Source organism: Barbus barbus (assembly GCF_936440315.1).
Source record: "Barbus barbus genome assembly, chromosome: 1".
NCBI classification, from domain to species: domain Eukaryota; kingdom Metazoa; phylum Chordata; class Actinopteri; order Cypriniformes; family Cyprinidae; genus Barbus; species Barbus barbus.
The window spans coordinates 34,446,573-34,466,793 of NC_136729.1; the positions used below are offsets into that span (position 1 = coordinate 34,446,573).

Sequence of the window (20,221 nt, forward strand, 5' to 3'; positions counted from 1 at the left end):
TGATTCATGTTCAACAGGGGTTTAAAGGGACAGTTCAACCAAAAATGAAAACTTGGAAAAAATTCTGACTCGCCCTCATTGTTACAAACCTTTAAGAATTCCATCTCTAAAATGCAAATGCAGACATTTTTCATAAAAAGATTTCTGTCCCTCTGTTCCTTAAGACATTGTAAAAGTAATCCATATTAAGATAATTTAAAAACTATTAGTCAAAAGGTACACTTTGGACCTGGGCTCAGTGAGCAACACTGATGTCCCTTTTATTTTAATTTATTTTATTATATCTTATTGCATTTAAAAATATATTTTGTGCTCCGTGGGTCATACGGAGTTTAGAGAGATGTGAGGGTGGGTAGATGATGAAAGAATGGGAGCATGACTATGACTTGATTTGACTGAACAAATTCAGACAGAAATGCATGATTTCTCCCACAGTGTTTTAGACAAACACATTTCTTTTATCCCGATCTACAGTATATAGATAGATCTATATATTTCTGTTACAGAACAGTGGTTTGCAGCTTCATTGTCAAAGATACAAATAATGTTTTGATAATTTTTGCGTGCATCATTTTGCCAGATAAAGGATTTGGTGTTTTTTTTCTTCCTTTTTTTTTTTTTTTTTTTTTATAAATGTACTTTTAATTGCTATTATGTACTTTTCAATGTTGTCATGCATCACAGAGGTTCTTTTTAGATCTAAAACAGTTTGAAGGATTCAGTCCACACCCACACGTCCGTGTCATAAACTGACAACAAGGAAGTAAATATGCTGACATATTCACTGACAGCCTTTCCCAGTCGGGCAAACACCAGATCCCGTATACATGCACAGTGACACAATGACCATTTCATTGCAGAGTTGATGCATGTGACTTATTCATGTGGGTCATGCAACAAATCAACACGTCCATACAACAAAATCTTCTCACATTTGTTGTTAGCAAGAAATCTCACAGCATCTTTTTAGTTGTATAATGTTTAAATCAAATGCTGTCTAAGTAGGTAGATCACTCGGTTTTGAGATGATCCCTTGTATTTTATGGGTCTTAAAGTATTTCCTGTTGTGTTAGGATGTGGTCAACCTTGCATGTTACTAATGAATATTAAACATCAGGTCATTTTTCCTATGCAAATGAGCCTCTCAGATTCAGAGATAGAGAGGACTTATGAATTCAGCTCTGCTAGGCAAAAGTTCAAGTTTGTGTGTGTGTTGTTTGTCTGTTTTGTGGCATTATGTTTTGAGTATTTGCCAGCTGTGTTTTGTATAAGTGTGTGTGCTTCCTTTAAGTGCCAGCTGTTGGAGACTCTATTTGTACGAGTGTGTATGTGAGTGGTCATATATATGTGAAAAATGCAGATAATTGTCCATGAGTGAGAACTGGAGTGTGACTGCACCGCCAGCTGTGTGGTAGTCAACACGCACCCTGTTGCATAGTGTTGTTCTGTTTCCCCTTGCAGTTGCATTTCCACTACACAGCCACCGGATGTGGGCTCCTTGACTTCAACTTCTGCTTCTCCTCAGCGACAAACTCTCGGCTTTACTCCCTCCCTCTTTTTCTCTCTCTTCCTCTTCCTCTCCTTTCACTCACGCTTTTAAAGCACAACAGATGGTCAGAAGGTCTCAAATCTCAAGAGAGGAGCACAGCTAGAAACCCTTGACTTATTATTGCTATATTGCTGCTTTTTTTTTTCTTTTTTTTTTTTTACAACGGATATCCATTTTAATGAAAAATAAGAGTGAAATCACACAGATGCTGTATTATCAATCTTTCTGCAGCAGAGACCATAGCAGACTCACGGGAAGTCTTCTCAGATTTATTCCTTTAAGATTTTCAGAACTATTTTTGCTGTGACACTTTTATGTAACTTTTTCGCTTTTTTCTGGATTAGTTGTGTTGCGATGGCTGGCACTTGCATGCTCAAGTATGCTTTGTTTATGGAGTGTAATAAAAAATGAGTGCATTCACAGTATTGCAGTCTTTTATCTCTGCTTTATTCTGTAACTTTGTCACGGTTTTCAAGTATTGTAAACAAAAATTTGATTAAATTAAAGTTTTATTTAATTTAATTTTAATTTTAATTCAATTTATACAATGACATAGGACTTTTTTTTTTTTTTACCTGCATGTCATGTGCAGGGCTCCATATTATTACAGTATATAGTAGTTTTACTAAAATATATATATGTTTCTTTGCCTATTACCTACTTTACACAGTATTTACTCGAACTTCACAAAAACATGCTTCTGTTTATCTAAAAATGAACACATTTGCATATTTAATATCCTAAATAATTGAGTTGAGTTGATGCTGCGTTGTGCTTTTGTGTATTGCTAATAATACAACTGTTGGGAAAAATGAGAAAACGTGTAGGTGTAAATGTTTGCTGAATGTTCTCTATACCATGTCATGCTTCATTCACTCGTACACATTCTGAACATCACCTCCAAGCACACATGGCTGTGTTTAATGAACACGCAGTTCATATGGTGTCTCAATATATCCGTTTCTCTAATTTCCACATAAGTATACTCGATAGGATGCAAAAGTTCAAATCTGATTGACCAGTTCAAGTCTGATGAACACCAGCTCCTGATAAGTTATGTAACGTGAAGCGTGTCCAGATGGCAGAATCACCAGGCTTTAGAGAGGCTCCGGGGGTGATTACTGTGTGTGTGTGTGTGTGTGTGCGCGCGCTTGAGAGCTTGGTGAATGTTTGATTGAGAGTGAGCGAGCTAGACCATATCAGACCTCTGGTGTAGATTACTTTAGAGAGAGAGAACATTGAGGATTATCACACTTGACAGTTAGTGCTAGATGATTGTTTTTAGTGAGTTTGTCCAAAGCTGTGCTTGCCTGTGCAAAACTCCACAATGTGAGGGCGTGTGTTTACCAGGCAGTTGCCATGTGGTTGCTAAGGTATTCTGAATGAAATTTGTGCTGTTATGTGGTTGCTAGGAGGGATGTTCATGATCTATCAGTCTAATCAATTTCAGCATAAAAACACATTATTAATAGTAACACTTTACAAATGAATGCTAAAATTCATAGTAAACATGGCCTGGCTATGTCTCTTGAAATAGTCAGCTAAAAAATGTATAAAATACCAGTACTTGTAGCCTGCATACTGCAGTTTTTGAGTCCATCACATGCATGTTGTGAAATTAAAATTAATTGATCAATTAGTTGTCCTATTATTTTTAATAAAAAATGATTCAGAAAATCCTAAAAATTGGACCTTTGGATGTAGTAGATTCTCTGGGCTCTAGATTGGGTCTCACTTTTAATGTATACAGAATTTTTTTAATTTTTTTTACCTAGCCTATTTGATGGTCTACCATGGCTCATGATCTGAAGTATCAGGTTAACTTTTAAAGTGCGGCCACATTTACAATCATTGGTGAATTTATTCTGGTGCAATCCAGTCATTTCAATAGGAATTCACTCAATATAAAGTTGATGTGAGGGTGAAAAATTTCCCCATGCAGATTTTGCAATGCATTTAAGTCGCCTTGGCGGATTTGAGTGTAGATCTAATGTAAAGCTGCTTGGTTTGAAAGTGACTTTCACTTGAGCTCTGCTTCATGCATAGCTACACTGCTGATAATACTGACAATGACTCTTTTTGTGTGAAAAGTGTAGCTGAAATTTCACTAATGTGACTTTCCTTAGCAAATACTGCTAAAAATGACCATGGTGAAACCATGGTTGGTTGTTATGGTAACGGAACACATCCGCTAACCTTGTGTTGGTTGTGTGAGATGGATTTCACCACACTGTGTAGTTTCTTCAGTTTTGTGTAACAGATGTATAGAGCTGAGACTTCAAGCGTCTTGAGTCACCGCTGAACCACCTCCACAGCAATGAGATCAAGGGCTCAGGACAACACAAGATAATCTGATTACACCATGAGACATGTTTCCACCTTCACAAACCTGCCCATTACAGCTCTGTGTTATAAGTTAGTTGTGTTATGGGGTATAGCAACAGATCCTTGAGTTTGCTGTTGATACAAAGATTTTTTCCACCACAACTTTGCCTGCTTGCTTGGAAAGTTTGCATAGATGCTAGTACACACACACACACACACACACACACACAGGCTGGCATGTGCACTATGAGTAAATACTCCATGTGAGTTTACTTCATTAAGTGTTGCTTATGTAAATTCACATTTTACAATCCTGGTGAATGATCAGAGTGTTACATACTGGTTGTCTCTATATTGTTATTGTCATTAAACATCACGGATATGGCCAGTTCAATAAGTAAAGAAAACTAAATAAGAAAGGGGACAACATACTAATTTATTTCCTCTCTCTTTACATTACCAAAAATAATAAATAAGGACTATACAACAAAAATGGCACCTAATAGTTTTCCTTGTTTTATTCATAAAGTAATGGCAGTTCTGACCACAGATTCACTTCCATCAATTCCATTAAATAGTTTTGTGTTAAAATGGTTGACTTGCTAAGACTTATTTCATAATTAGCATTTTATGCAACACGCAATTGCATAGTATTTTCACACTTTTTGCATAATTTGACAAAACTAAAACCACTGGAAATTATGCATAAGAAATATACTAGTCATAAGTGAGATTTACCGTGGTTTTTTTCACACATCATGTCTCATTTCATATTTTCAAGCATTAGCAGTGTTGTTTTAGTACTAGGCCTATTTATTTACTCTTGTATTGTTTATTAATATTTTTAATTAGTGTTCATATGTTCAGTTTTCAGTAAGTTTTAGTAATTTTATAATGTGCTTTTATCAGTATTATTAGTTTTTTATATATATATATATATATATATATATATATATATATATATATATATATATATATATGTATATGTTTTTCATTTTTTGTTTTTTTTTTGTTTTAGCAATTTTAGTACTTGTTTAAGCTTAACACATTTCTAAGTATTGACGTGTTTCTAAACTTTAAAAAATTTCAAGTTATATGCATATTAAATTTTTTTTCAGCTTTATTTCAAATACTGTCAATGATTTTTAATTGTTTTAGTTAACAATAAAAACACTAACCAATAGGGATGTAACGATTAACCGCGAGCCGGTTAAAAATCGATTCATAATGTGACAATTCAAATCGGTTGAGATGCCAAACAAATCGCGATTCAATTAGGGGTAAGAGTTTAAATGAATGTATGTCGTTAGAAAAGTTTTGATGGTATTTTTTTCTTTTCATCTTGCCTCTGTATATTACATATATTCTGCATATTACAATTCGTGTAGCGCTGCTTTGTTTACAGCGGAAACCAAGGAACCGCTTTAAGCGCCACCTACTGGCAGAGAGTGCATCTGCGTCTCCTTCAGCTCGTCTGCTGTTTCATTTCATGCAGATATTTTTTATGTATACAGTAGTTTCACAAAACTGAAGCCAGACCATTCTGTTTTTGCTTCAAATTTCGAAATTAATACAATCTAAATTAGATTAAAAACTGCTCATGTTGCATGTATGCAGCATCTTTGTTTGGATCATGATTAAAATGCAGTGGTTGCCTCTCATTTTAAATGGCAAGAGCACAGACAAAGCCTTATTTTGTTTATATGAAGAGATTTATTTTATTTGTGTTACTTATTTATTTGATTTGGAGCTTGTTTTAAAATTTAAATTTAGTTTTGTTATTTACATTTACATTATATTTACATTTTATTATTTAGTAGAGGCTTTTATCCAAAGTGAGGAGAATAGAAGCAATCAAAACCAACAAAAGATCAATAATATGCAAGTGCTATATTAGTATATTATTATAGTATTATATTTCAATTTCACAAAGAAACGTTCTGCATTTTGTCCAAGCAATAATAAAAGGACACATTTAATTTATAATGTCTTAAATCTCATTTTGTAAAAAATAAATAAATTGCTAATCGAATCGTGAGTTGAGTGAATCGTTACATCCCTACTAACCAAGTACATCAATTTTAGATGACAAAACATTGCTCTGCATGGTAGAAGCTGCCGCCACAACAGCCATAGTTTTTGAAAAATTGTTTTCACACAATACATACCGAAATAGTTTGTTCTCAATTAATTTGTTTGCATTAAAAATAATAATTCAGAAGGATGATCAGTGCTGTTTCCTGCATGTCCTCTGTGTTGTTGTGTGAATTACATATTTCACTAGACATGACAAATCATCTGAATATATATGGGATCTTCCAGGCTGGTAACTCAAGCGTTAGTGGTTTCTTTTGCAGGGAACCTGATAACCATCGATTTACTCATTGAGCTCTAAAGTAAGAAATTTAACCCCATGTGGCTGCAGGTGAACTGATTTGTGGTTGTTTTACTGCTTGTCAGTTTAGAAATGTTGGTGTTTAATTAGGATTTTAATAAAATTGTTTAGAGAGAGAGGAGAAAAATAATTAGGTTTTTGTTGTGTTATAAGGTAATAAGTTAATTGAGGTGTGTTTGTATTTGAACACAAAAGTCTCTCACTCCACTCGTGGAGTTGTGTGGTATAACTCGGGGGCCCCCTAAATGTTTGGTTGGTTAAATCCATCAGCTTGACCTTTTGTGGCCTTCATCGATGTTTAAAGACAAAGATAACACTGTAGTCTAAGACACAGACCCCTCTGTTTATGCAGAGCGTTTGAAGACAGCGTTGTTGACTGTACTGTCCCATAGACCCATAAGCGAAGTGATTAACATCAGTGGGGGTTTTACCGTTGTCCTTGGCAAAGCTTCACACAGATGAGATCGGACACTCCCTAACATGCGTCTGCAAAACCATCACAAAAACTGTTGCTTATAGTTGAAAATTTGAATAAATCTACGATTATTAAACTTTGACAGATAACATGTTTGCATCTTTTGTGACATTTATGACAATTTAAATCCACACTGTAAAAAAAAAAAAATAGTTGAGCCAACTTAAAATTTTAAGGCAACCAGCTTCAGCAGATTTTTATTTTTTATTAAATTTCTCAACTTTTTGTTGTATAAACTTAAAACAAATAGTTGAGAAAACTCAAAAATCTGCTGAAGCTGGTTGCCTTAATTTTTATTTATTTTTTTACAGTGCAGTGGTTTGTTGTACGGAAATGTGCTATTACTTTTCTAACTGATTTCATTTATTGCCTGGCAGACAACTACATGGGTGAGAAAAATCCTATAGATTTGCATTACCATATCTAGTGACCAGAATGTTATAAAGCCTTAAAGGCATATTAAAGTTCTGCCATCATTTACTCATCCACTTGCCTGTGTAATAGTTTTTTTCTGTATTGCCAAAAAGACATTTGTTTTTGTTTTTTTTCATATAGGCCATACAGATTTTTAACTAATTGAGAGTGAAAATGCCAATGTACTATCCCTTTAAAGCTAGGGTTGGGAATCAACCTCTTTCTTATTTAGAACTGGTTCAAAACAAAATACAACAAAACAAATAAACACAAAAGAAAACAAATAAATACAACAAAAACAAAACAAAAAACACAGCCAAAACAAACAAAATACTCTCACACACACAAATAAAAACAAACAAACAAAACAAAACAAAAATGGTAAACATAGTCAAACAATTTAATTGAACTGAATTGAATGTGATGAGAGAGGCAGGCTGACTGCCACAAAACAGGCAAAAAAAATGCATCTAAAAAAAACCCTAGGAAACCATTACCTTATTATGTGTTACAAACAACACATTGTAGGTTATGATTAATAGTTAGCATTCATTATTTGGTGCTTCCTCAAAAGTGTTAAAAGAATTGTTAATTAGATAAAATGCTAGTGGAATGAAAACCAGATTTGCTTTGTTTTACCACTCACATTTTCCTCAGAACTGAAAATCTAGTTTGAAAAGGATTCTCTCAGAGAAAAACAACAGAAACTTGCCAATGCTCGGATAGGCTTTCTGAAGTAACTCGAACTGGCCTTTATGCCGTTGTTATGAAATTAAGCCTGATGGGTCTTGACATTTGCTAAAAGCTTGTTTAAATCAGGCCTGTCCTGTTGGATTGTGGTGTTTCAACTTTGTGATTGCATTACTGATATGTTAGAGCCTGTTTGGAGACTGAGGTCTGAAAATAAACCTCTGTTTTATAGTGCAGCAAGGAATAATGAAAGTTGTGTTTTGATCGATTTGGTCAGTGCACTCCAAAGTGCTCTTTAAAGTGCTAGTGAGGTCAAACAATCAGCTTTTTTCTAACGGTAAATTTACTGATGTACTTTAATAGCACTCGTGTGCCAGGCCGGACACACACACACACACAATCTTACGTTTTGCCTCCAGTAGTGCTCTGTTGAATGTGTTGAGTCATTCTGGCCCGTGTGTTTCTGTTCCGTCACCCCCTCGGCTCAGGCCGGTATTCATGCTTTCACAGCTATTGTCATGCTGCTGTTACTCATTCACTCGCCCCTTTCAAGATTTGCCCTCCTCTCCCCTCTCAGGCTCCCCCTCATTTTTCTCTGCCCCCATCTCGAAGTCAAGCCATGGCAAGGTTTATTGTTGTTCCTCCTTCAGAGGAAGAGAAGGATAAAGGTGTTGTTTCTGTAGTGGCTCTAGGGGAAAATTTTGAAGGTGAACTGTGCAATGTTTTCTTCCTTAATTCTCTCAAAAATGAACATTGCCATCATTTATTCACTCTCATGTTGTTTCAAACTTGTATTTTCTGTATGAACAATTTTTCTTACAAAGGAAATTAATGGGACAAAAAACAAAAATATCAAAAGTAGCTCATCAGAGATACCCTTCTCTTTCTATCTGCTATCTGTGCTGTCCTCTATAGATAAAGGCAAAAAAAAGAAATCTTCAAAATTAATTAATTCATCTTTGGCATCACTTTCCAAACCTTCTGAAGCCTTCTGATTAGTACTTGGTGACTGGTCAAAGTTTTTTTTACAAATATACCCCATCTCTGTAAGTATCAAATGTAATTTTAGTTATTGTGGTTGATTCAAAACATTGTTTTGAAATATGTTTTGAGATTATTGATGTCACCTGGGATGATGTGAAATGTGACGTGTAAATTTGAGGTTTTTAGACCTATACAGTGGTTTAGAGCTATACATTTTAGCCTTTGGGTTACAAAATATAGTATGGCTTCAGAAGCCTTTGAATACAGTGCACACTTTTGTGATATTTTTATTGCTTATGTTTTTCCATTTCAGAGCTTGGCAGTAGCCATTCACATTTGTTGTATCGAAAAGAGCAGTCTGAATATTTAGCATCTCGGTTTGTGTTTAATTGAAGAAAATATAAAGGTAATCAAGTGATGATAAAAGCTATTGCTTTTACGGATGTGCAACAGTGATCGAGTGATTGAGTACTCAGCCGTGACAGCGACGATCGATCATGTCTGATCGTGAAAAAAAAAAAAATCTGATTGGTTATAGCAGCATTTTGGGCGGCACCCTGATCTCTGATTGTTTAGCTGGCCACAAAATGCCGGTCCAAAGTATGTGCGTAAGTGAGAAGAGAGCGAAATATGGCTTCGAAGTCACGTAGTGATGTCTGGGTTAGCTATACATACATATCTGATTAATCTAGGATGCGTAGGGATATTAACATTTTATTAACATGCTGAATGGGCTGCATATAACCAGTGTTTAGTTTCATGCTCAAATGCAATGCCCGATAATGAGTTATTTGAGATGGTCATATTGCTTTAAATGTTTCTTTTTTTTTAAATACTGATGTTATAATAATGCAGCAGTGCTTTTTTCGTCATATTTTTTCAACAGTAGGCATATATTGTTTTTGTACTTCCTATGGCTGTGAAAATGCGCAGCCGTTTTCAGCAATCACTTGATAATGTAGGTGAAAATATAGCACAAATCTGCCATAAACAGCATTATAATTAGAACTTTATAGAATGTGAAATCTCACGCTCGCTATAGCGCGCAACTTACTTCACTGGCATTTACATCCTTTTGTGCAGATAGGCTACAAGTTGTAATGTTACGTCTATGTTATGTATCTAAGTTATCTGATTAATAGCATAGGATGTGTCATAGAATGGGCATAAAGTAACTCTTCAGCTTCACCTCAGGCAGCTATTCCTTTTTAAATGCTTAGTTTTTAATAATATTGCTGCATCATAATCATAATCTAACAGTGTTCTAATCATGTGTTTGTTTTCATAGACAGGTTTTCATGTCATATTTTTATTTTTAACATTCATTTTCATAACCGTCTTCAGATATTTTCATTATCCCTATTGCGGCCATGCCCCGCCCCCTGCACACGCTCCGCCCCCGTACTCAAGTACTCGTTTTTTAAACCTATCCATCCGTGATCGAAATGAGAAATTGACAAAAATGCTCATCCCTAATTGCTTTTGCTTTAATGTACTGAGATAACTGTAAAGGTGTGGTCACATTAGTGACGTTTCTGCTAAATTAATCCATTGGTTATTATCAGTGGTGTAGCAATGAATGAAGCACGGCTCACGCAGAAGTCACTTTCAAACCAAGCAGCTTTCTGTTGCTCAATATGATAAATCCACAAGGCCAACTTAAACTTGTTGCAAAATCTACACAGGAAAAGATTTCATCCTCACACAAATTTCCCAATCACAAAGATTCATATTGAAATGACTGACAGTGGTGAATGTGACTGCCACATTATGTAGACCTTCCACTGTGTAAAAATAAATAGTTTTAGAATACAAGTATACTAGCATATGATACTATTTATATTGATGTGAGTTTGGGATGGGGCCACTTGTTTGTCCAACCAGTGGATGAATAGATGGAGTGGAGACCTATTTGGAAGGTGCTACAGAAATAATGTTCTTCCCCTTTAAGACAGGACAGACATTGATGATAAATACAAATGCAGCTTAAAAAAATGTGTTGTTCAGATAAAAATGAGTCAGTGCCTGACACATCAGGTCTAATCAGTGTGTTGTGTTGACACAAGCACAGCGTCATGTTTCAGCTAATCTCAGGGATGACGAGAGCTCCTGGCAGCAGGTACGAGAGAAAAATCTTTGCTTGGGTCAGAGCCCTTCAAGTAACACACCTCAACACCTGTTGTAGAAGTAGTCATGCGGTTATAAAAATGTTCCATAAAGCTTGTGTGGGGCTTACAGTATAATTAGAGATTGTTTGTGTTGTTTTTGTGTAAATGTTTGTCTGAAATGAACTGTAAGGGAGTCTGTTGTTAGCCAGTAGGCTAATCTGTGTAATCTCCTTCTAGGGCTAAAGAAGGAGTGCAGGGTGTGGAGAGGAGTGTGTGCGCTTTTGTGTGCGAGTGTGTGCACTTGTGTGTGTGTGTGTGTGTTGATTAACACTCTCTCACACACAGCAGATGCAAAACCAGCTTCAGTTACACTAAAGAGACGCTAGCAGGCAGAAGAACGCTCAGATTCCTCAGATAGAGGGGAGGGGATCAGTAGACCAACTGCCACTCTTAAGAAGTTTTTTCATCACACATACTCACACAGAGGATATTTAGAGTGATACCTTCAGGACATAATTGAAATACAGTCCTGCTTGTTAGGTGGTGACTTCGGTCATGCCATAATAATCATTCGTACATGTCATTGAGCCCGGACACAGCTGGAGAATGTGATATGCCTAGGCGACTATTTCCAGGAACACAAAGTAAGCATAGCTAGAACTGAAATGAAAGCATTAAGCACTGTCACTCAAACAGAAATGATCTAAGAGATTATCTTAAAGATAATTTCATTGCAAATGCTAGAACTAAAAAGAAAAGAGCTTGATTTTGTTGTACAGCTAAACAGGTAGTGCCGCCTCAAACTGATGCCATTGTCAGGCAGGAAGTTGTCTGGACACTAAAGCAAACAAAATGACATTTGCACTTTGAGGAATCAGCTTCTGAATGGCTTGCTTATATTTTTGTGTATGCACATGAAATATAATAATATAATATAATACAATACTATATATATATATATATATATATATATATATATATATATATATATATATATAATTTGAAGCTTTTATAATTTATTATTGATATGCGATTATTGATTTAATAAAACCACATTACTTTGTGTAGCATTAACAGTGCCCATGAAAACAAAAAACAAAATATGCTGACAATTTATACAAGCTAATCTACTAGTACTCTTGCATAAAATTATACATAAACAGTTCATTTAACATGAACGGTTACCAAAAGTGAGTTGTCTAAGACTTGTGTACATTGGATGATTTTTGTTTTTATGACTAGTCCCACAATGTTTTTTAATGTTTCAGAAAGCACTAGAATAAAGAATCTTCGAATGTTCCCATCCTTGCAAAAGCAAAATATCTTTAAAAAATATTCAAAATTACTACAAAAAATATCTGTACTAAGTGTTTGATAATTAATGATAGAAGTTCTAAAATGTATCTGACCTAAGTATTGATGTTACGGGAAATTAAATAGAACAATAATAATTATCCCCTCAGAATTACAAAAGAACCACACGAAATTTAAGTGAAACAAATTTTTGTTACTTTGTGCTGTTTAAATATTTTCTTAAATGCTTTATTATTATTATTATTAATGAGAGCTGTTACTTCATCACAGAGTAGTTTATCAAAGAGTTATTGATAAAAGTTGCATAAGTGTCTCAACATTATTCAGACTCATGCATATCATCTTTCTCCATGATGTGGGCACATTGGCATTTCTCTCATTTTCTACCATGTTAGGCTGGTGCGAGTGCAAAGCGGTGCAGGGGATTGTGGGAAATTTGGGCTGCCCCTGGGAATCTTTAGTTCCCACTGGGAACGGAGAGGCGTGAAATGCTTCCTTGCCAAATAAAACAGCTGAACAAAAGATCTGGAGAAGGAGAGCAGATTGGACAATTGGACAGTGCAGGGAAGAAGAGAAAAAATGCACACACTCACACACACACACACACACACACACACACACACACTTCCACAAGCTATTGTTCTCACAGTGTAAAAGTAAATTTGGATTTAAGATCATCGAGAGGGTTATTTGTCAAAACTAAGTGTGGAGAACTGGATCTGAAAGGCCTGAAGTTGCACTGTACTTGTGCATATGACACTAATGTACGTTGAAAATATTACACGCTGTCCTTCATTTAGCCCTATTCTCTGTGTTTACGTCTGGTTTGTCTCTCTAGTCACATTCACACACCCTGTTCTAAGCTTCCTCGGCCCTGTAATTAAAATCCTGCCCTCTCCAGAAATACATCCTGACCCTACGACCAGCGCCACAGAGGGAGTGTGTGTTTCACGATTATCTGGAGAGAGCAACTTCTGTCTGGAATGAAAATATGGAACAATTTGAGCTATATTCAGACAAAAAGCTCACATCCTCAATTGCTGTCAGAAATGGACTTGGATGAAATCTGAGTTCCTATAAAAAAAGTCTTTGTTCACTTTGGGGAACATCATGACTGTTTACGTGTTTCCTGTCCCTGGCTCACAAAAACCATGGATGGCATAAACAATGTGTTTGAATGCATATGCTAGCTGGACAATAGATGCGTGTCTGTAGTCTGACTGTTGCCATTGATTGTGTGACTGTAACAGAATGCAAACATAAATGAAGTGTCGTAATCGGCAAGATCATCTCCAATTTAGTTTGTCCGTTTTGGTTTTGGTCTCACGAAACCTGTCAAGTACATGCCTGGGTTATATTTCACAAATTTAGGTAACACTTTACTGAAAGCTTTTATGTATAATGACTTAAAAAGTAAGTACTACTTAAAAGTAGTTCCAATGCATGATGCTCCTTATAATGCATTGTACAATCTCATGAATAATTGTAACCAAAGTTAATATATTATAAGACTTATTAATTCATTGTTACGCTATGCATTTTAAATTTGGTTATAATTATTTACAACAAGATATAATGCATTACAATGCACTTTATGAATAATTATAATGCATTATGTTTTCATACCCCATTATATTGCATTATACATAAAGGCTTTAAATACATTTTTACTCAAATCTGCTGTATTTTTAGGACCTTTTGTTTTTATTAATTTCATGACAGTTTTCATTATCATAATGCAATACTCATTCTCTTTACTGTAACATGGAAAAATTGATATCTTATTTAAAATCTGTGATTGGTGGTTATCTCTTTCAGACCTGTCAAAGAACCGGCTCTGTGAGGTGCCAGAGGAGTTGGGTCAGTTTGTCTCTTTGGAGACGCTCAGTGTGTACCACAACTGTGTGCGATCCCTCACGCCCAGCCTGTGCCAGCTGCAAGCTCTCACCTACCTCAACCTCAGGTAAAACACACACCCATCTCCAGATACAGGCTCATGTGTCCCACACACGCATTCACATCATCTGCAGTGTGCAGTCATTGCTTGAAAATATAGCTTTACCATCACAGGATTTAATAATAGTTTAAACTATATTCAAATAGAGAACAGGTATTTTAAATTGTAGTAATATTTCACAGTATATTACTGTTTTTACTGTATTTTGACCTTGATGAGTGTAAGACTTCTTTCAAAAATATAAAAAAACTGACCCTGAACTTTTGGATGGTAATGTACACAATAATAATCAGCTCACCCTGAGTGAAATTTCGGTCTGTTTGTTGTTAAAGATGTTTGAAGGATTGTATATACACTACAGTAAATCTGTCATTTAGTCTTTTGTGCTGGTGTTAGATTGCATTAATTGAATTCTCTCTTTCTATTTGTGTGGTGTAGTCGTAACCAGCTGTCCAGTCTACCGCCGTCAGTATGTCAGCTCCCTCTCCTGCGGGTGCTCATCGTCAGCAACAACAAGTTATCAGTCATACCGGCCTCCATACACACACTCATACACCTGCGACAACTGGTACGTAGAACTGACAGATATACCCTCATCTTCATTTTAAAGGCATCTTATAGACACAAAGGTTTTTATACAGAGGTGATGATATCACCTGATTTGCTAAATCCTAACACCTCCCCCCCCCCCCCCAAACACACACAAACTTGTTGATAAAAAAAAAAAAATGAAAATGAGCCTTTCAAATAGAAAGACTGCAGCCGTGATGTCAAAACACAGAAGAATAATTTGCCATGGATTCCCTTGAGATTTTCCTATGTTTTTTTTTTTTATGGGGTTTTTCCAATTCATGACTTCATCAAAATGCAGTATGAGTAAGAACAAAACATCCAAGTATCTTTAGTTTATATTTATCATAGTCCTTGATATACTCATAAATTGAAAACATAAAAACATTATAAAAATCCTCAGGAAAATGTTTCGGGAACGCACAGTTAATTACTATTCCAGGTTTTGTCGTCACAACAGTAGCACTCTGTAGGAACATGTTTCACAATATTTTTGAGGATTTTTTTCAAAATTTGTAGTTTAGTTAGCATAGTTATACCATGACAGAAACGGTCACATGAACATATTTATGAATGACTGGGAAGTCGTGGCCTAATGGTTAGAGAGTCGGACTTGTAATCCGAAGGTTGCGGGTTCGAGTCTCCGGCCGGCAGGAATTGTAGGTGGGGGGAGTGAATGTCCAGCGCTCTCTCCACCCTCAATACCACGACTGAGGTGCCCTTGAGCAAGGCACCGAACCCCCAACTGCTCCCCGGGCGCTGCAGCATAAATGGCTGCCCACTGCTCCGGGTGTGTGTTCACGGTGTGTGTGTGTTCACTGCTGTGTGTGTGCACGTTGGATGGGTTAAATGCAGAGCACGAATTCTGAGTATGGGTCACCATACTTGGCTGAATGTCACTTCACTTGGGGAAGTCGTGGCCTAATGGTTAGAGAGTCGGACTCGTAATCGAAAGGTTGCGAGTTCGAGTCCCCGGCCGGCAGGAATTGTAGGTGGGGGAAGTGAATGTCCAGTGCTCTCTCCACCCTCAATACCACGACTGAGGTGCCCTTGAGCAAGGCACCGAACCCCCAATTGCTCCCCGGGCGCTGCAGCATGGCTGCCCACTGCTCCGGGTGTGTGTTCACGGTGTGTGTGTGTGTGTGTGTGTGTGCATTTGTTCACTACTCACTGCTGTGTGTGTGCACTTGGATGGGTTAAACGCAGAGCACCAATTTCGAGTATGGGTCACCATACTTGACAATACGTCACAACTTTACATTTCTGACAGCTGTCTGTGGTGTGAAATTTCTTATGCTCGGCTACATTTATTTGATTAAAAATACCATGAAAACAGTAATGTTGTAAAATATTTGAATATATTTTAAAATGTAACTTATTCATGTGATGGCAAAACTGAATTTTCAACAACCTTTAATTCAGTCTTTAGAATCATATCCATATTTTTATGGAAACCATGATGCATATTTTTTTCATGATCCTTTACTAAATAGAAAGTTCAGAAGAAAAACATTTATTTGAAATAGAAATAAATGTCTTTACTCTAACCTTTGATCAATTTAAAGCACCTTTGCTCAATAAAGTATTAACAGTAGTGTATGTGCAATATTCAGTCCCTGTTTCTTCCATACCTTCATCTTTCTCACTGCACCTTCCTCTCACTGTCTGTTTCTCCATCAGGATGTGAGCTGTAATGAGCTGCAGTCACTTCCTGTTGAGCTCGGCCAGTTAGAATGTTTAAGGGATTTAAATCTGAGAAGAAATCAGATTACGACTTTACCAGAAGGTCAGTATCTCAATCATATTTTCTAGGCCTTGTCACATAAAGGAATAGTGTGTTATCTTGCATTATTACAGAGATAGAGATGTTTGAATGGTTTGAAATATCACAAACAAGTGGTGACCTCTCTAAATAAACAAGCATCCCAAAAGCCAGTGTGTTTTGTGGTTGTCAGAGGCTTTTATAACAAGCTTACAAAAAATATTTGGACACTTAAACCGAATAGTTTTTAGGACCAGTGTATATTGTAGATTGACTCATCTAATTGACTCTTCTCTCATCTCAGAGCTGTCGGAGTTGCCACTTGTCCGTCTGGATGTGTCGTGTAACCGCATATCACACGTGCCTGTGTGCTACCGTCATCTCCGGCACCTCCAAAGCATCATTCTTGACAACAACCCCCTCCAAATGCCCCCCGCCCAGATCTGCTCCAAAGGAAAGTTCCACATCTTTAAATATCTGAACATGGAGGCCTGCAAAAGGACTCAGGACCAGTTTGAGAAAGCTCTGCGGCCCACCGCATTCAACAGCTGGTGAGGGATCGTCAAGGACGAGAGGTCTTGGGGTGTTGAAAAGTTTGAATTGCCTCTATCAGTGAAAACTCTACTCATGCTTCTCTTTATGTGTGTGGTCTCTGCAGTCTGGATCAGGACCTGTTCCCCGGTCAGTATGGTGGCCTGGATTCTGGCTTTAACAGTGTGGACAGCGTTAGCAAAAGATGGTCAGGAAATGAGGTATAAAGAGCAGTGAATTTAAACATTAATTCACTGGTTGCTAAAGGCTTATGGAGTGTCATTTTATTGGATGATGTAAACAGCTGTGTGTCTGTGTTGTTTTATTTTAGTCTGCTGATGATTTCTCGGAACGGTCGCTGCGATTGATAGACATGTCCCGCGAACACACGAATTTTCAGGAGGAAGAGGAGAGAAATATATTGCTAGATACACCCAAAGGTAATGTTAATGAACTCTCTAGATCAGTGGTTCTCAACTAGTGGCCGGGGCCTAAGCAAATATCCAAGGGGGCCTCAGGATGACTCACAGAATTCAAAATAAGTTAATAAAATATTCCATAAAAAAATAAAATAATAAAAGCTTCATTTGGGATTTTTACACATTTTCTTAATAAACATGTTTGTTGTAATATCAAGCTATAAATTATTTTATTGAGTAGAAATTGTGATTTAAAAATATATATTTTAAAATCCTTATTAATTCTTGTATATATTCAAATATTGTTGTGGACAACAAGGGTCTAAATAGCTGCTCTATAGAAATAGATGGCTACTCTTGGTTGTCTGTGATAAAATACTTCTAAAACTTCTGGTCCTTTCTGTAGTGAATGGAGACCTGGAGCGAGTGGATTTTATAGACAACAGTGTAATGGAGGAAGAAGAGGAGAGATGTCACCCTTCACTTACAGAGCCCCCACAGGTGAGGAAGATTTACTGCAGTGACGTAAGCAGTACACTGAACATTTAAAGGGTTAGTTCACCCAAAAATGAAAATTAGCCTGCGTTTTACTCACACTCGAGGTGACTTTCTTCTTTCAGACGAATCCAAGAGTTATAGTAAAAATGGTCCTGGCTATTCCAAGCATTATCATTGCAGTAGGTGGGTGTTTCTGTTCAACAGTCCACAAGATGTCAAATAAAGCGCGCGCATCCATAATAAAATGTACCTCACATGGCTCCAAGGCATGAGTAAAGGCCTCCTGTAGTGAATCCATGCGTTTTTGCAAGAAAAATATCCATATTTTAAACGTAATAAACACTTTTCTCTCATTTCTGGTATGTATTATACATGGAAGCCGTTCTGGCAGATGACGTAGGACTTACGGTCGCGTGCGTCAAGCAAAGTTTCCTTACTTAACCAGTCTCATCTTGGCTTATATCGAAATCCTCCAACATTTTTCTTTACAAATCCTCGTTTTGTACTTCTAATTCATGACCAGCATTTTGTTTTGTTCTCTCTCCGCGCTCGTCACTAATCACGCAACGCCGACGTCCTACATCATCCGCCAGAACAGCTTCCGCGTACAGTTAGATGAAGTGAGAGAAATGTTTTTTTGGTTTTGAAATCTGGATATTTTTCTTACAAAAACGCATGGATTCGCTACAGGAGGTACATTTTATTATGGATACGCGTGCTTTATTTGGCGTCTTTTGGACTGTTGAACAGAAACACCCGCCCAGTGCAATGATAACGCTTGGAATAGCCAGGACAATTTTTAATATAACTCCGATTGGAACATTTAATGAATAGAAAGTAAATAGAAACAGCATTCATCTACTCATTTCATTTAGCATTCGTCATTGCTAAAAAATTTAATTATTTTTATTTTTACTTATTTTAATATTACTTTTGATTGTTAGTGTAGAAGTGATAAAGTAAAAATTATGTTGATGTAATGTCAAATTAAAATACTATCCCCTCTCCATGACAGGACAAGAGTGAAAGTACCAGCAGCACACCCTCCCAGAGCCCTGACTCTACAGGCAGCAGGTGAGGGATTATGCACATGTTCAGATTTATTTGCAAATACACACAATGCTCACAAAACCTGCTATTTTATTCAAATGGAGAATATCTCTGAAGGATCCTCACATACAAAAGAGCCCCCCAGAACTCTCAGATATAGAACATTTTATGCATTTGAGCCACATAAAATGCACATTCAGCAGTATATATTAGCTTATCTAACCAGCCTGTTTTGATTGATAGTGGAACTTTTACACCTACAGTTGAGACGCTAGATACTCAAACTGATCTGTGCTTGTGTGTGTGGTATCAGGTCAACTTACACCGCACCTTGTGTTAGACACGTTAGTTTTACAAACATTGCAAATAGCTTCGGCTTGATCTGGATTAGATATTTCAACAATCTGTCAGACAGATGGCATATTTCTATTCTAAGGCACAGAGTGAAATTTTGGCCCAAATATTTTTCATCGTAGATCCGCACTCAGTGTTGGCCATGAAGAAATATCAGTCATGGAGACATACTGCATTCAAATTAGACAATGCAGGATGAACTGAGAGTACGAGGACATAACAAAAGAGCGTCCGAATTTGAATGCATTTGAATACAGCTGGTAAGGATCAGTTCTCGTGCTACGTAATGTGTGGATGGGCATGATAAATGGAACAGAGGAAGACATTGTACTGTCTCATGGCAGCAGGCCGAAACATTCCCAGTAGCTCTCCTTCGATTGTGGAATAAGTCAATGAACCAAAGGTGTTCCAAGATGGAGAAGATGTGCAGAGTTGTTCATTTATAGAGATGAATGGAGAAATAGAATAGAAAAAGCAGCAAACAGTCAGAATTACAATGACCTGTTTCTCCTGTTCCTGTGGGATTTGAAGGCCACGGTGACGTCCGTCAGTTGATTATAATACATACTCAAACAGTTGCTGTGAAAAACAGAGTCTCTTAATTAGAGTGTACTGGATCCCTCCTCCACTTTGATTGCACAAGGTCAATCTGTGAGGCAGTGCTGGGAAAAGTCAACAGGCTAATTTCCTCCCACAGTTTCAGCGTAACTGAGTATCTTACTGTCAGTTACACAGTAAACTCATCTGCTTTATTCTGTTATAACAGCAGCCAAAGGGAGGATGTTTTTACTGTCAAAAATAGAACAAAATATTAATAAAAATAACA

The 20,221-nt window shown here is 36.7% G+C and overlaps 1 protein-coding gene across 3 annotated transcripts in view; it reads left to right on the plus strand.

Moving 5' to 3' along the window:
* Positions 1 to 20,221, plus strand: part of LOC306871805 (leucine-rich repeat and calponin homology domain-containing protein 4-like) — a 38,289-nt gene that overhangs the window by 3,818 nt on the left and 14,250 nt on the right. For all 3 annotated transcript variants that reach the window (XM_079419976.1, XM_079419975.1, XM_079419974.1), the window contains exons 2-9: positions 14,073 to 14,217; positions 14,650 to 14,779; positions 16,462 to 16,567; positions 16,848 to 17,094; positions 17,202 to 17,295; positions 17,406 to 17,514; positions 17,900 to 17,994; positions 19,007 to 19,065. In XM_079419976.1, coding sequence (XP_079276102.1) covers positions 14,073 to 14,217; positions 14,650 to 14,779; positions 16,462 to 16,567; positions 16,848 to 17,094; positions 17,202 to 17,295; positions 17,406 to 17,514; positions 17,900 to 17,994; positions 19,007 to 19,065 — 985 coding nt within the window. The remainder of the gene's footprint in view (positions 1 to 14,072; positions 14,218 to 14,649; positions 14,780 to 16,461; positions 16,568 to 16,847; positions 17,095 to 17,201; positions 17,296 to 17,405; positions 17,515 to 17,899; positions 17,995 to 19,006; positions 19,066 to 20,221) is intronic.